The sequence below is a fragment of the Silurus meridionalis genome, chromosome 18, assembly GCF_014805685.1.
Source record: "Silurus meridionalis isolate SWU-2019-XX chromosome 18, ASM1480568v1, whole genome shotgun sequence".
Classification (NCBI taxonomy): Eukaryota; Metazoa; Chordata; class Actinopteri; order Siluriformes; family Siluridae; genus Silurus; species Silurus meridionalis.
In genome coordinates this window covers 20801585-20818817 of record NC_060901.1, presented here as the reverse complement: position 1 = coordinate 20818817, position 17233 = coordinate 20801585, and the positions used below count along the sequence as shown (strand labels likewise).

The window sequence follows — 17233 nt, the reverse complement described above, 5'->3', positions numbered from 1 at the left end:
TGTATAACTACATTATTACAGCTATAATTATATTATAGTAACCTGTATAACTACATTATTACAGCTATAATTATATAACTACATTTGTATTTAAATTAAACATTTAACATATTTATCATTGTATGGAAATCGCAACATATAGTAATAGAATTGGAATTAGTATACCTAGTAGCAGTACTAGTAGTGTTATTAGTATAACTAGTAGCAGTACTAGTAGTGTTATTAGTATAACTAGTAGCAGTAGTAGTGTGATTAGTATAACTAGTAGCAGTAGTAGTGTTATTAGTATAACTAGTAGCAGTAGTAGTGTTAGTATAACTAGTGGCAGTACTAGTAGTGTTATTAGTATAACTAGTAGCAGTAGTAGTGTTATTAGTATAACTAGTAGCAGTACTAGTAGTGTTATTAGTATAACTAGTGGCAGTACTAGTAGTGTTATTAGTATAACTAGTAGCAGTAGTAGTGTGATTAGTATAACTAGTAGCAGTAGTAGTGTTATTAGTATAACTAGTGGCAGTACTAGTAGTGTTATTAGTATAACTAGTGGCAGTACTAGTGGTGTTATTAGTATAACTAGTAGCAGTGGTAGTGTTATTAGTATAACTAGTAGCAGTAGTAGTGTTATTAGTATAACTAGTGGCAGTACTAGTAGTGTTATTAGTATAACTAGTAGCAGTAGTAGTGTTATTAGTATAACTAGAAGCAGTAGTAGTGTTATTAGTATAACTAGTAGCAATACTAGTAGTGTTAGTATAACTAATAGCAGTAGTAGTGTGATTAGTATAACTAGTAGCAGCAGTAGTAGTATGATAAGTATAACTAGTAGTAGTAGAATTATTAGTATAACTAGTAGCAGCAGTAGTAGTATGATTAGTATAACTAGTAGTAGTAGAATTATTAGTATAACTAGTAGCATTAGTATTAGTGTTATTGGTATAACTAGTAGCAGTAGTAGTGTTATTAGTATAACTAGTAGCAGCAGTATTAGTGTTACTGATAATACTAGTAGGGGTGTGTGTGTGTGTGTGTGTTGCTGCATTCTAACCCGTATCCTCTCTGAGGCAGACACTCCAGGATGTCGTAGCTGAGAGCGAGCTGGTCGTCTCGTTCACAGCTGTAAATACACTCCAACGCCACGGCCATCAGCTGGTCAGGATCACTAATGATCTTCTGCTGACACTGAGGAACCAGACCGAGGAGCATGAGAGCAGAGAGAATACACATGTTCACCATCAAGTATACAGATGTTCAAATTAAAATCATTATTCTGCACTGCTGAACAATACAGAGAGACATGAGCACACAGAGAGACACGAGCACACACACACACGATCGTGTGTTGGAGTGTGTGGGTCTGAATAAGTGTGTGTGCAAGTGTGGGTGTGTGGTAGTGTGTCTGTCAAAGTAAGTGTGTGAGTGTGTGAGTGTGTGAGTGTGTGTGTGTGTGTGCGCGTGTGCGAGAGACAAACACTAACGCCAGGTTTGGAATGCTGGAAGATCAGAAGCGGCCGCGTCAGATCCTCCTTGGCGATGGACACCAGGTATTCCCTCAGGAGCTTCGTAGACGATCCCTCATTCTGACTTTCACAGCGGTGGAGAAACGGCACCATCCACTGGAACACGTTCTTCACGTACATCTCCACGCTCGACTGAGAGGGACAGAGACACGGACAGTGAAATTAATAATGAGAAGAAGGATCAAACTTCCTCCATGAAGCCCTGGAGGCCGTCTAGAAGATCGATGGCGCAGACGTCCCTAACCGCTGTCCAAGAAATAATAATTGGTTCTGCTCTGTAGGACCTACGATTCCTGTCTCGCAGGTCTGTACGAGGAGCCACATTCAGGACACAGACTATATGGCCAAAAGTTTGTGCACCCCATGACCATATAAGGTTCATCCACAAAGTGTAGAAGAACATCTTTACACACTAGTACTGCCACCTGAATTGGATGCTCCTCAAGACCTCCAAAATCAGAGTCTGATCTCAGTTGGGGTGCATTCCAGCTCATCCCCAAGATGTTTAATAGGGTTTGAGGAGGCCATCCAGGATCATATCTTCATGGAGCACTGGGATGGGACGAAATAGTTCGGAATAGAAAGCCGTGTGTGTGTGTGTGTGTGTGTGAAGATCATCTGCGTACGTTTTTCATAAGTAGGTGGAGCTTCTCGATGTCCCCGAGTTGCCGCAGCTCCCTCAGGCTGAGGCTCAGGTCACCAGACGTCTCGTACACCAGGGTCTCCATGGTAACCAAATCGTCACACAGAAGCTCCAGCCCGGGGATTTCCCGCTCCTTTCCCAGACGCACCAGAGACAGCGCGCAATCCACCTACACACACACACACACAAAGAGTGTCTAACAAATGCAAACACAATAAAAAAATATCCCCCAAAAAACTACGCCAATCAGGAGCAAGCTGCTACTAAACCGACCAATCAGACTTCGCCCGACAACAAAGAGAGCCAGTGAGAATCGAGGAGAATCTCCCAAGCTGTGTAGTAACACATGAAAAATGCTGAGGGATGAAACCACTTTCTCTGAGCACAAAAATATCCGAAAAAGAGGGAAAAGAAGAAACTGGTTGCTCCGTTCTACATCCTGCCCTGCCGATAAATATCCTGGTACCTGTTGAGGGGCGTCGCTGGTGGCCGATCGATAGGAGATCTGAGCGTGATGAGAAGGAACATTTGGTATGCCTGAGCCTCATACACATCAGGACCGTTCTCAAATTCATCACTATAAACTTCCTCCTGCTGACATTATCAAAAAACATCAATACAGGCCCCTGAAGCTGAAACGCTGAGGATGTGGAGGGTCTCTCTCACACCCCACCCCACCCCCACACACTTACACCAGATTAGCCCCCCACCCCCCACCAGGTGACTCCTGAAGCTAATAAGGTGGAGCTTATTATAGAGCAAACGTTGAATAAGACGTCCACAAACTTTTGACTTATAGTGTATTAATCAAACCAAATGTGTGTGTGTGTGTGTGTGTGTGTGTGTGTGTGTGTCAGAGAGAGAAAAATATGGTTGCTATCTTGAGCATTGGTAAGGCACCAGCCAATGATTAGTATGACAGGATGGCATTGATGGATGTGTGTGTGTGTGTGTGTGTGTGTGTGTGTGCACACACCTGGTGAGAGTTGTGCTCGATCTCCTGAGCTCGACTCAAGTACCAGTCAGTAAGGAGTGTGATGGATGGACTCGGGTGCAAAATCGCTCCAACTCCGGCTGCTCCTCGTACAGGAAGTGAGGATCATCGACCATGCACGGCTCCAGCGTGGTCCTACACACACACACACACACACACACACACACACACACACACACACACACACACACACACATACACACAAAGAGTGTCTAACAAATGCAAACACAATAAAAAAATATCCCCCAAAAAACTACGCCAATCAGGAGCAAGCTGCTACTAAACCGACCAATCAGACTTCGCCCGACAACAAAGAGAGCCAGTGAGAATCGAGGAGAATCTCCCAAGCTGTGTAGTAACACATGAAAAATGCTGAGGGATGAAACCACTTTCTCTGAGCACAAAAATATCCGAAAAAGAGGGAAAAGAAGAAACTGGTTGCTCCGTTCTACATCCTGCCCTGCCGATAAATATCCTGGTACCTGTTGAGGGACGTCGCTGGTGGCCGATCGATAGGAGATCTGAGCGTGATGAGAAGGAACATTTGGTATGCCTGAGCCTCATACACATCAGGACCGTTCTCAAATTCATCACTATAAACTTCCTCCTGCTGACATTATCAAAAAACATCAATACAGGCCCCTGAAGCTGAAACGCTGAGGATGTGGAGGGTCTCTCTCACACCCCACCCCACCCCCACACACTTACACCAGATTAGCCCCCCCCCCCCCACCAGGTGACTCCCTGAAGCTAATAAGGTGGAGCTTATTATAGGAGCAAACGTTGAATAAGACGTCCACAAACTTTTGACTTATAGTGTATTAATCAAACCAAATGTGTGTGTGTGTGTGTGTGTGTGTGTGTGTGTGTGTGTGTGTCAGAGAGAGAAAAAATATGGTTGCTATCTTGAGCATTGGTAAGGCACCAGCCAATGATTAGTATGACAGGATGGCATTGATGGATGTGTGTGTGTGTGTGTGTGTGTGTGTGTGCACACACCTGGTGAGAGTTGTGCTCGATCTCCTGAGCTCGACTCAAGTACCAGTCAGTAAGGAGTGTGATGGATGGACTCGGGGTGCAAAATCGCTCCAACTCCGGCTGCTCCTCGTACAGGAAGTGAGGATCATCGACCATGCACGGCTCCAGCGTGGTCCTACACACACACACACACACACACACACACACACACACACACACACACACACACGACAATTTATTATTCATTCCCTGGAATTTGCTACTTCAGATTGAAATAAAGTAGAAACCTGGTTGATGCCCACAGACCTGCACTGCGGATCTTCACACCAGTCCAGATCTCTGTGTCTCTGCTCCTCCCAGGGGATAAACACCAAAGTGGACATCTCGTCCTTACTATAAAATAAAAAAAAATAAAAAAAAGAGAGATGACTTGTGAAAACTCGTCTCCCCGAGCGAACCAAACTCTTGTGACAACTTGCAGAGTTCTGCCTCCCCCTGAAGGGCGCGCTGGCGGCGTGTAGCAGAGAAGAACCAACATCCTGCCAAGTGCATTTGCTCCCGACTGACGAACGTGTCAGAAACGACACGAGCAGCTGGTGATGCCATTATTAGTCGTGAAAAACGTTTTGCCAAATTATCTTCTTGTTCTGTCACGCGACTCTTCTCCATCTCAGGGGTGGATAACGAGCGCTTCCTGTCCAATAGACGTGATGGCGCGTGTCTGCAGGAGACCTCATGAGGGAGAAGAGCAGGACAGTGTGAACCGATTTGAGTATTTTGCTCATGTCACTGTTTATGTCTCAGAGTGTCCCTCGTGTCTGTCTTTGCTTCTGGCAATCGTTTTTTTAGTTATGACGTCCTGGTACACATGCTCTCCCCCTTCAGCTCTCCGGACCTGCCTGATCCACCTTGATGCCCTGCTGAACTTCTCATTACCTAAAAACAATCTGAAAGCACAGACTGAAGGAGAATCTTTTTTCAGAGTCTTTGCCAATGTGCAGTCAATTCAGACTTTCAGGAACCTTCTGAAGAAATTCTGCCACACCACCAAGTTCAACAAAAAGCTTTTGATGTTCTGGAGAGAAATTGGCAATATTTCCAAGTAGATATTTATAGATACCGGTCTGTCTGTCTCACTGTTTTATGTACCCTGTCCTGCCAATCAGTCTAACTTTCTGTCTCACTTCTTCATCCATCTTACCGATTCTTCAGACGTCCGTTTGTCTGCTTCTGCTGACATACATCTTACTGCTTCATGTACCATCACTAGCCATCAATCAACCCATCTGTCTCGCCGCTCCTGCAGACGCTCCCGTCTCGCCGCTCCTGCAGACGCTCCCGTCTCGCCGCTCCTGCAGACGCTCCCGTCTCGCCGCTTCTTCTTACCCTCACTAGCCAAACTGTCTGGCTGTCTGGTTTATTTCTCTGCAGGCATCCATCTAATTGCTTCTGGAAACCTCTCTAGCCATCGCTCCACCTGTCCGTCTCACTGCACACATATCAATTCAACTAAATGACATCAAATCTGTCTGTCTGTCTCGCAGCCCAATTAAGCGTCTGCCTAGCTGCCCCTCAACAGCCCATTTCATCGACCGAACCCTTTTTACCCATTTCACAGTCCGTCTCTCCATAGTTCTCACTGTCCGGCTAGCCGTCTAAATTTTTAGATCAATTCACCGATCCATCAATCATCTTTCAAGTCAAATCAATATGACATCATTTCCATGAAGTGGAGAGATACTGGAGAGGCTGGAGCTCCTGGGGTCCCTGTGACCTTGACGTCACATCTATTCTTGGAAGAATTTTGCTGTAGTACAAATCCTGAGATGGGAACTCGTTGCCAAGGTTCAGTCAATGGATCATCTGTAGAAACTGAAGTAGGCTCTTAAAAAATTTCCAACGCAAAACGTTCGATGTTCTGCAGTAAAATAGGCAATGTTCTCAAGTAGATATCTGCCCTATTCGCATAAAAACACACACTAAGAGTTTATTTTATGAAATATCTCTCTTTTCAAAATAGCTACATGGCAGGAACTGAAAATTCTGGAACAAATGATTTCCTGCCACTCTTGTGAGAAAGAAATACAGAAAGTAATACAGATGAAGCCCCATTCTATACACTAATGCGGTTATAGTTTTTATTATAGCGTTTATTTCTCAGCGTTGCAGCTCAGGGTTTGGCATAACTAACCGAGGACGGATCTGTGTCCAAATCCTGAGCGGAAAAATTCAATAAAAAGTGCGATTCTTTCAAAGACACGGATCTCCATTTACCCTTAATAATTACACCGTAATGAAGAATTTGAATAGAAAAAAAATAAATAAAAAATGTCTTTGAAATTAAAGGAAAAAGATATTATTTCTATGCGGGTCAGGAAGACGGGCATCACTGATTCGCAGACTTAATTACAAGAAAATAATCTCTTCCCTCTTTTTATACACGGCTCGGAGGAAACGCATTTACACACACACACACACACGCACACACAATCAATACAGCAGAGTTATTCTGCTCATGTTCTCTGTAATCTACAACAGCTTGGCCTGGGCTTGCATGAAGAAGAGGGAACAGAATATGGGCTGAACTAATCCATGTATCCCCAGATCTGCCTGGATACCCATGTCTCCGTCTGCTCGAGTGCTTATGTATATTATTTATTTATTTTTATATATATATATCTCTGTCTGTCTCGTCTAGACACCTGTCTTACTGTTTAGAGTTACACTGCTATTTTGAAAGTCTCACTGCCTCTAATGGACGTCTGCGGAAGCAGCGGCCAGACGGGCGTCTGCGGAAGCAGCGGCCAGGCAGGCGTCTGCGGAAGCAGCGGCCAGACGGGCGTCTGCGGAAGCAGCGGCCAGACGGGCGTCTGCGGAAGCAGCGGCCAGACGGGCGTCTGCGGAAGCAGCGGCCAGACGGGCGTCTGCGGAAGCAGCGGCCAGACGCTCCAACTCTGTCTGTCTCACGGCCCAATTAAGGGTCTACCTCCCTGCCCGTCTAGACACACACTGAGTGTGCATTTAACCGACTAAAACCTTTTATACATCTTGCCATTTTGTCCAGCTAGTTGTCAACATTAATCCATCAATCTATTGATTCATCCATCACCTTTCAAATCCATCATTTCTGGATTTTTTTTGCCCCCGTTGCCACCAGCTCGGGAGGCTTTAAGTTGTTTCACGAGCCAAACTCAGCGTTGTCACGACTATCGGGGAGAAAACTGTTTCTCTTTTCGAACAAAACCCTGTGCCAATAATCATAAAATCCGGCGACATATTGGAAAGACTTCATTTGGGCGACGGTTGTTTTCTCAGTGGCAGATGGCGAGAGTGAGGCGGTTCTGCCTCGGAGAAAGAAACCACAGCGCAGATAAACCCCTCTCAGGACCTGCAGAAACGAGAAGGTGGCCTCCAGCTGTTGAGCCATGATGGATGCTCACTACTAAGGCAGCTCACCTCCTGGGGGAGAAAGAAAAAAAAAGAAGGGGAAAGAAAGAGAGAAAGAGAAGAGAAACCGGGAGAGAAGGTGGGAGGCCGTGGCACTCGACGTGCCCTAAATCTTCCAGCACCCTCATTATCGGAGACGGCAGGGGGAAAAGACAGATGCACCCTCTTTGTTTCTCCTCCACACGCGTCTCAAATTCATGCTCACGATGTCTCCTAAATCCACACCACCAGTGCATAACGGCGTCTTCTGCAGCCGTGGATCAAAGGCAAAACCGAGGAGAAGAAACCTGGGTTTTATTGCGACGTCTGCGTCGACATCGAGTGTAAATTTCGGACCGCGCAATTACGAGTGTCTGTTCGAAATTCCGTGACTCGAGGGGATCCAGAGCCAACGCACAGCTGGAGAGACTCCATGATTCCAGAGCCGGAGATTATACAACATCTGCAGCACAATTCAACACTAGGAATACTAAACCTTACAGTTCAAGAAAACGTGTGTGTGTGTACACATTATATACAAAGTTTGTGGACCCCTGACCATAAGATTGCAATGTGCGATTCGACATTTAGTCTCAATTTCAGCGCCATTCTTCTGGGAAGATGTTCCACTAGATTTTGTGGACATTTCTGAAATTTCGTTCAGCCACTTGCGGTGACGCTCCAATTCTTCTCAATGGTGTTCAATATGGTTTTGGAGCAAAACAGGGTTTGGGTCTCCTAGTTAAAGTGAAGTGAATAAGTTTCATCCAACAGATTAGGAAAGAAGACATGGATAGAAAGAAAGAAAAAAAAGAAAAACGGATTTCCCAATACTTTTGGCCATATATATTATATATAGGAAGAAAGAAGAGAGAAAATAAAGAAGGGAAAGGGAATATAGAGCGGAAGGAATGAGGGGAAAGAAGAAAGAGATAGAAAAAGAGAAAGGGGAAGAGAGAGAGGGGGTGAAGGAAGAAAGTAAGCTAAGGGAGAAATAGTAATTAAGGATGAAAAGAGGAAAAGGGAGGATAGATAGATAGATAGATAGATAGATAGATAGATAGATAGATAGATAGATAGATAGATAGATAGATAGATAGATAGATAGATAGATAAAGAAAAATGAAGGAAGAAAGTAAGTAAAGAGAAATATAGCGAGGAACGAAGAAGAGAAGAAAGTAAGCAAAGGGAAAAATAGGGATTACGGATGAAAAGGGAAATGGGAAAGAAGGAAAAAGGGATTGAAGGAATGAAGGAAAAAGGAAGGAAGTAAATAAGTAAAGAAGAAAGTTAGAGATGTGATGACAGCAGGAAGAAAAAGTTGTGTCCCGATACTTTTAGCCATATATCCAGACGTGTGTGTGTGTGTGTGTGTGTGTGTGTGTGTGTGTGTGTGTGTGTGTATCCTACCAGGCCTCGGGCAGCAGTGCAGTGTACTCATGTGGAGAAGTGGTTTCTGAGAAGTTGCACAGGATGGCGAGTCGATGCTGGAGCAACTCCGAGCCATGATAAGTGAAGAGAATATCCAGCGCCTGAACATTACTCTCCTACGAGAGAGGAAGAAAAAGGAAGAAAAGGGAGAGAGAGGGGAAGAAAACAAAAACAAACAAAAAAAAGAGGAATAAATGAATAATTAATAGAAGTTAAATTCATGGTGCGTCCGTTTCTTCCTGCAGCTTTTTCTCCTCTAATAGTGTTGTGTATGGAGCCGTATTTCAGCCTCACACTGACTGTAGATTCATGCTATAGTGAAGAATCTATATTTTAAAGGATGGACACACAACGAGGTTACACTGTAGATGTATAATTCATGCTCTTGGCCTCTCTCTCACTCTCACACACACACACACACACACACACAGACACACACACACACACACACACACACACACACACACACACACACACACACACACACACACACACACACACACACACACACAAGCTTTACCCGGGCGTAGGTTCTTGCCGAAAGCACGATGTTCTGAGAGCGGAACTTTTTGAAGAATTCAGAGTCGTACCTCTCCTCTGCTGCATGGGGTCCACCCAAAATCTCCTACACACACACACACACACACACGTCATGATTAGTTCTCTAACACTCCTGTGTTCTTTTATCTTCATGTGCATCATTTACTACCATCATCATCACGTACAGTAAACATGAGGGTTTTTTCACCTCGTATGTGGCGAGTCGGTCCAAATAACACAGCAGCTTGAGTCTGCTTCTACACAGCTCCTTCTGCTCCAGAGTTAACCTGCAGCATGCGTGCACACACACACACACACACACACGACACTACATTTTATTTTTTAATTATTGTGTATCATACCATAATCAAGGAAGGAAGGAATGAACAAAAAAAAGGCGAAAATAAAGAGTAAGGAATAAAGGCAGGAAAAGGGAGGATAGAAAGGAAGGAAGGGAGGAATGAGGAAAGAAAGGAATGGGAAATATAGAGAGTAAGTGTACTGTATTACAGTAAATTAATAAATAAATAACCCCCTGATGGATCTCAGCTTTGTGTGTGTGTGTGTGTGTGTGTGTGTGTGTGTGTGTGTGTGTGTGTGTGGTTCTGAACTCCAGTTTGTATTTTCACAGTTCAGAACAACAAGTTTAATGGTAATTGCAGTGTGCTGAGCATTAGTTGAGTAAGAAAACAAAGCCTGGACCAGACACACACACACACACACAGAGCAGTGTGATCGATAGTGCTGTGCCGCTGTAATGGTTGTGCAGTTAAAAAGGAATTAACAAAATGATGGCTTTTGGTTTTCCACTCCATAAAAACAACAGCATAGCTTGTGTGTGTGTGTGTGTGTGTGTGTGTGTGTGTGTGTGTGAGAGAGAGAGTGTGTATATATAAAAGGGCATTACTGAATAAAGCTACAAATTGGTGACTCAAATTAGCACAATCTGGCAACCCTGTCTATTACTGCATTAACTGCACTCCATCTCTCCTCCTCAATCAGGGCCTTCCTCTCTCTTCTCCTCCTCCACCTCCTCCCCTTTAGGGACTCCCTCTTTCTCTTTTACTCCTGTTCCTCCTCCATCAGGGCCCTCCATCTACCTCTTCTTCGCCTCTTCATTAGGACATCCCTCTATCTCTCCTCCTTTAAAGTCTTTCTCCATCTCTTCTCCCCCTCCTCCTTCATAACCTCCCTCCATCTCGTTCTCTCCTCCTCCAGGATCTCTTCTCCTGTGTGTGTGTGTGTGTGTGTGTGTGTGTGTGTTCTGGAGAAAGAACTTACTTGCTGAAGTCCACTTTTTTGAGAAGATCTTGCCTTTTCTTCACTTCTCTCTCTCTCTTTCTCTCCATTTCGTCCTCCACGGACTCCATATCCTCATAGAGAGTGTCGTCCAGGTCCACATCTCCAGGTAAGATGAACCTGAGCAGGAGAAGGAGAAAGGAGACGTTCAGTTGGACTTTACTCCAACAGTATTTAATACAAATGCTTTATGTGTGCCTCTGTGTGCCTCTGTGTGTGTGTGTGTGCCTAAAGCTCCTGTGATGTTCCTCCTTCTTCAGGACATCATTATTGCTAACAAAAAATTTATGGAGGCATCACAGCGTGCTGGGATTCGGCCCGAAGACAATTTTATTACGATACAAGCATTTATTCCTCTTAAACACAGCGCTAGACTTTTTATCTGTTTATAGCTACATTTTACATTCAGTGCTGAGGACCAGCCACAAAACATTCCTGTTATCATTTATGTTACAGCAGCTCTCTCTCTCTCTCTCTCTCTCTCTCTCTCTCTCTCTCTCTCTCTCTCTCTCTCTGTCTCTCTCTCTCTCTCTCTCTCTCCCTCCCCCTCTCTCCCTCTCCCTCTCCCTCAGTGAGGAGGTACACTAAGGTGGTGTTTACATACATCCACTCAAGATCTTCCTCAAAACATCCAACCTAGGGAAAGGAGATCTGGAGCTGTCTTTGTGCACGTTGTGTCATGCTGGAACAGGTTTATCCTCCATCTTTGAGGAAGAACCACATATTTCTGGAAAAATAAAGTCAGGTGTCCCAATACTTTTGTCAGCCATCGGTCCTGTGTTTGATCAGAGCTGCTGTTATAACAAATCTTCAACACCTTTTTGTCCAATCGAACCTTTAACTTCGCAACTTTATCTCACTTTTGTGACCTCGGCTGGAACCGAGTATCCGACAAGAGACTGGATATTGAAGAGCGGATACATCTTCAGTCCACTGGGGACGTGAGGACGTGTGTTTATCACAGACTCTGTTATTAAAGCACTTTATTATGGACTGTACCACTGTACATGGAGAAGGGGATGAGATAGCTCTTTATTGGTGTGAATAAACAAATTGAAGTGTGTGCGTCTGTGTCTACATGTGTGTATGTGCACAAAAAACATACCTCCCTCCGTCGGCTCCTTCTCCGATGGCGATAAGGGCCTCTAGATCAGTTCCTTTCAGACCGTACTGTAGGAGCTCCTTGGCAGCGTCTACGTTCTCAGGAACTCTTTCCACACACTCGTGTAGCACCCAGGAACGCTTCTTTATCTTACTCTAAACACACACACACACACACACACACACACACACACACACACACGTACAATAGGTAGGTAGACAGACAGACAGAGACCAATCAGGTTTGAGGATTTAACGGTACTGTAGTATGAGAGCCCCTAAACTACGCTTTTATTATGCAGGAATTCTCTGTAGACCTGCTGCAAATATGGAAGATGAAGGATATGACATCAATACTCAGGCATTAATACGTCGGTTCCTGTCTTCAAACCAGACTCAGCTGATAATAAGCGGTGTGAAATTAACATTGGAAGAAAAGCTGCCCGATTTGCATTGATGCTGCTGATGTATATTTTAACACTACAGGTGTTAAATATTTTAACTACTACAAATGTGTTGAAGCGCATATCCGGTTGCCTCCCGTATTCGCTACGGGTCTCAGACTAAATCTTGAAATAAGAGGGCTGGAGCATCGTGTGCACTTTGCTACGTACCAGATAGTCCTGTATAGAGGCGATACTGACTGAAGACTTCCTCCACTGCCTCTGATAGACCAGATCTGAGTCCAGGCCATAGACATGGGCCAAAGACAACGCTTCTCCGTATTCCTCGTTATCAATCTGCATTTGCACACACACATTAGAGAGAGAGAGAGAGAGAGAGAGAGAGAGAGAGAGAGAGAGAGAGAGAGAGAGAGGAGAGACACAGAGTTAGACAGATGCAGGTTAATGTCTCGGCCTAGTTCCCATGGCTCCTCATTAAGTCGCTGTGTCGTAAACAAAGCATTATCACCTCCGTTAGTTCGGCCACAATAAAAGCTTCTACAATCACAAATCACTGCAGAATGCGTAAACACAGAGGCTCTCAATATTCACAGGCCACTCAGCATCCTGTTCCACTCTCAAGCTGTCCTGTAATGCGTTAATAAGGTACTGAGACACTGTGCTTGTTTCAATGACAGGTTTACGAACAATTCCAAAGCCTTGGAAACGGTCTGAGGACCTGATCGAGGTCCTGACTGGGTCCCTAAAACAGAGGAGCTGACCTAGGTCCTGACTCAGAGGCGCTGACCCAGGTCCTGACGAGAATCTTTGATCAAGAGTCCCTCATCCAAAAAATCCAAAACTCTCACAGACCTGAACCCCACCCAGCTCACCTTCCTCTGGTAGAGCTCCTCAGGCGTCGTAGATCTCAAGCTGAGCAGTCTGTAATTTTTTAGGACGGTGCGTGGTCTCTTCCTCGGAGGAGCGAACCGCTCCATCTCGGTTACGTAGTACAGGCCTTGCTTCACGTAACTAAAGTAACGCGCCTTCGCAGACGATTCCTCGTCTGAGTCTGAGTCTTCCTCAGCGGCGACATCGTCATCCTCGCTGCTCTCCAGGCGCGAACGTTTCGGGGCCAGTTTGGTCTCGCACTGAGAGAAAGAGGGTGGAAATAAACCACACATCAGCAATAAGACACTTTACTTTCTCCACTCTATTGCGCCTTGGCTGCACAGAAAGCGGGCCATAAAAGTTCAACGGACAAAGAGATACATATAAGACTATAAAAACAGGAAGTGATAAGAGATTAAAAAAGATGCCGGGCTGCGAAGCGGCTTTATGAAGACGGCCTGCGGGATATCAGAGCCACACCGCTTGCTTTACGAGAGGGGTGATGAAACAGAACATGATGAAGGCAGGAGGACGCATTTTATCTCCATACTCCATCTGTCCAATTCTGCTTCTCTTCCCGGACAGAACAGGTGTTTACGCAGCATCCGGCGGGCGTTACGTATATATTATACACCTCCGAGGTTTCAATCCGAATTTACACAAGACTGTCAAAACTCTGCTTTTTATTTACATCTCCCGAGCGAGGGTTGTTCTCTAGAGGCCGCTTTTGCACTGTATAATGCAACCCGGAAAAACTATAGGTATGAATTTTTGCTAATAGTAAAGTGTGTGTATAAAATAGAATGGACGCATTTACATTACAGAACAGTAAGATTCTTTCTTTGCATATCACAGAGCGCAGTTTAAGCCCTGATGGAGCAACCCTGGAGCACAGCGAGTTAAGGGCCTTGCTCAGGGGCCCCAAAAGTGACAGCTTATCCATATTGGGTTTTGAAACTCATGCCTCTCCGATCAGAAAACTGGACCCCTAATCACTGAGCTACCACTTCATTTCTGTACACATCTGTGTGTAAAAACTGCACTTATAGTTGCTCAGACAATTTTCTAATAGTTTTTTTGTGTCCTGGATATTACTCGTGCAGTACTTCAATCTCTTCCCCTTTATTACACGTTAAACAAATGTTTTTACTAGTAATAACTAAACTACTGATTAAAGTTTAATCAGTAACAGTGAAAGAAATATTAAGTAACAGAGGCACCTACAGACTTTCAGTATTCCGACCCAGACGCCAATAGGCTTCGCAGACACAACAGGCAAATATATAAACAAACAACAGATGAAATCAGACAAAATAATATGAACACAGTGTTACTAATGATAAACCACACATACTGGCGATACCGAATTTTTCATTGCGTGAACACACACACACACACACACACACACACACACACACACACACACACACACACACAGGCATTGGCAGTATCATGATACTGTAATGAAAGACTACCTCCAAGCTGAGAAAGCCGCCGTCGTGAGCCGAGGTGACTCTGGGCGAAGGCTCGAACCATTCACAGGATTTTCCCAGTAGATTGGTGAGAGTACGGACGGAGGAGACAGTGAGAGAGCCGGAACAGCGAGCCAGGATTAGAGCCTGATCGCTCCACCAGCCCACATCCATCAGAGACTGATACTGCTCTTTATCTACACACAAACACACACAGAGGTAATGATCTGAGGCCCGAACGAGACACGGTAGGAGGCGACGCCTCGACCGCAAGAGTCTAAATTAATCTGAATGAACGGTGAAATGGGATTACAAAATAATTAGTGTGTATTTCTAGTAAAGATCTCACACGAGAATGACACGCTAGCAGGTGAAGTTATTATTTAGCAGTACATTAATAACACAGGAGAAGTCTGAGAGTGGAAACTTCACTACCTTTACTTTATATTAAATACAAAACTCAAAGTGGGAATAAAACAAAAACACACATCGAACTTGAGCGCACTAGCTCAGGATTTCTTCTCACTAGGATTCTATACATCTGTAGATGTTGAACAGCAGGTGTAATACACTGATGAGTTAGGAACTAACAAAACCCTGCGTCCAGGGTCTTAAAGACATGCCACCTCTAGGACATAATGAGACACTGCTTCCAGAGTAACTAACAAAACTCATTGTCCAAAGTCCTAACGAGACAGGCCATTGGGGTCCTCAGAAAACACACCTTCTGGGGTCCTAACAAAACACGTCGTCATTGACTTAACCAAACACATCATCTAGGTCCTAACGAGACGCTGCATTTAAGAACCCAACAAGACACACCATCTGCGTACTAACTAGACACTGGGTTTAGGGTCCTCACGAGGATGGAAGGAAAGGGGGAGGGGGGAGCAAAGGAGAAAGGAAGAAAAAAAAGAAAAGAAAAGAAAAATTGGGAAGTGTGTATTATGTAAATGTCTGCTAAAATGTCTGCTTGCTGTGAACACGTCTGGCATCAAACAGTGGGGTTTTATTAAATCGCTCTGTTCTCTCTCTCTCTCTCTCTCTGTGTGTGTGTGTGTGAGCTCCTGCTGAGTGAAGTGTGTAAATGTGTAGGTGCTGTTGAGGAGCCGCCAATCTGAACATAAAAATAAAGAAAAACACAGCCATAAGCAAAAAGAACCTTTAAAAGCTGAAGGCTTTAGGCTTAGATTCTACACTGTGTGTGTGTGTGTGTGTGTGTGTGTGTGTGTATCGATGTCTATTACCTCTGATTTTCTTTCTCTTCTCGAGTGATGTCTTCCATTCGGGATTAATCTCCTCATAGCCAGGCTGTAGAAAGATAAAGAGAATTGAAGAGAGAAAACTTGACATCAGCAGCAGATGTTGCATCTGCACCATCATCCAAACTAGACAGACCTTCCTGGCACCATAAGGGCAAACACACAAACACAGACACACATGTCCCAGGTTCTACCTGCTCCTCCTGCTTCCAGCTGCTCCTCTGTTTCAAGGATGGAACGTCCCACACGCTGAGAGCGCCCGAGAAATGGATCACCGCCAACATGGCTCCATCAGGAGACAGACTCATCCTGAAGACACCATCCTAAACTCACACACATTTGATGTTTCGTTGAAAGGTTGACCGATTAATTGGTTTTGCACTGATTGCTGGAACTATAAGCAAAAATCCATATCAATAGATAGTTTTTCCGGGTTGCGTTATACAGTACAAAAGCGGCCTCTAGAAGCAAATTACTGACACTACATGCTGTTTATTTGAAGTGTATTCATTTTAGATGCCTTTTTTTTAATTTGGGAGTGTTACTTTTTGTGTTGTTAATCGAAATGCAGGTCTTAATTTCCATAATATTTAGTAATATAATTAATATATTCATATTTATTTAATTTTGCACATTTTCATGATTTATTACTGGGTTTTTTTAATCTTGTAATAAACTTCAGGACTGTTTCAGTATCTATTATAATGCCTACCCCAAAGTTTATCTTTATGCATAGAAGGAGTCTCCAGTTTCAAATAAAAAATTTTTTTTAAAGGGGGCGGAGCAAGAGAAAGAACGAAGGATGATGATTATTTACTTGTCTGTTGTTTTGCCTGGAAAAGAGTCGGAACGTCGGCATTCGGAAAAGCCCTCTCTTCTGGGACTGCAGAGAAGTGAGAGACTGCGATTAGCTTCTGGGAATCAGTAAGAGTGTGTGTGTGTGTGTGTGTATATATCTCTTACCCCTAGAACATCCTCCTCGTAGCTGATGACCTGTTTATAATGAGGTGCCCCCGACAGCACCCTCCACGCCGTGACACCGCACCGAGCGGCAAGAGAAGCCACGCCCACGTCCGACCGGCATCCCCCCACCAGCAGCAACCTGTCAGTCGATACAAAACCCCTCGTTATCCCTAATTCACCAAGGCATAACTAATTACCAGACGGAGGAAAATCCCACGAGAAGATCCGACAAAAAACATCTATTTCACTGTTTTTTTTTAATCATAATTAAAAACAAATCAGCACCGAATCTCTGAAATGCTGCGGCGCATCTCGTTATGAGAGATGATGAAA

The 17233-nt window shown here is 44.2% G+C and overlaps 1 protein-coding gene across 1 annotated transcript in view; it reads right to left on the bottom strand.

Moving 5' to 3' along the window:
- nbas (NBAS subunit of NRZ tethering complex) overlaps nucleotides 1-17233 on the bottom strand; it is an 84680-nt gene that overhangs the window by 59814 nt on the left and 7633 nt on the right. Inside the window, 17 exon segments of the mRNA XM_046872461.1 lie at nucleotides 1046-1179; nucleotides 1476-1649; nucleotides 2144-2329; nucleotides 4154-4307; nucleotides 4439-4525; nucleotides 8969-9105; nucleotides 9510-9614; nucleotides 9738-9816; nucleotides 10811-10948; nucleotides 11934-12085; nucleotides 12544-12669; nucleotides 13206-13463; nucleotides 14679-14872; nucleotides 15923-15986; nucleotides 16132-16260; nucleotides 16755-16820; nucleotides 16901-17039. Of these exon segments, the coding sequence (XP_046728417.1) occupies nucleotides 1046-1179; nucleotides 1476-1649; nucleotides 2144-2329; nucleotides 4154-4307; nucleotides 4439-4525; nucleotides 8969-9105; nucleotides 9510-9614; nucleotides 9738-9816; nucleotides 10811-10948; nucleotides 11934-12085; nucleotides 12544-12669; nucleotides 13206-13463; nucleotides 14679-14872; nucleotides 15923-15986; nucleotides 16132-16260; nucleotides 16755-16820; nucleotides 16901-17039 (2322 nt within the window).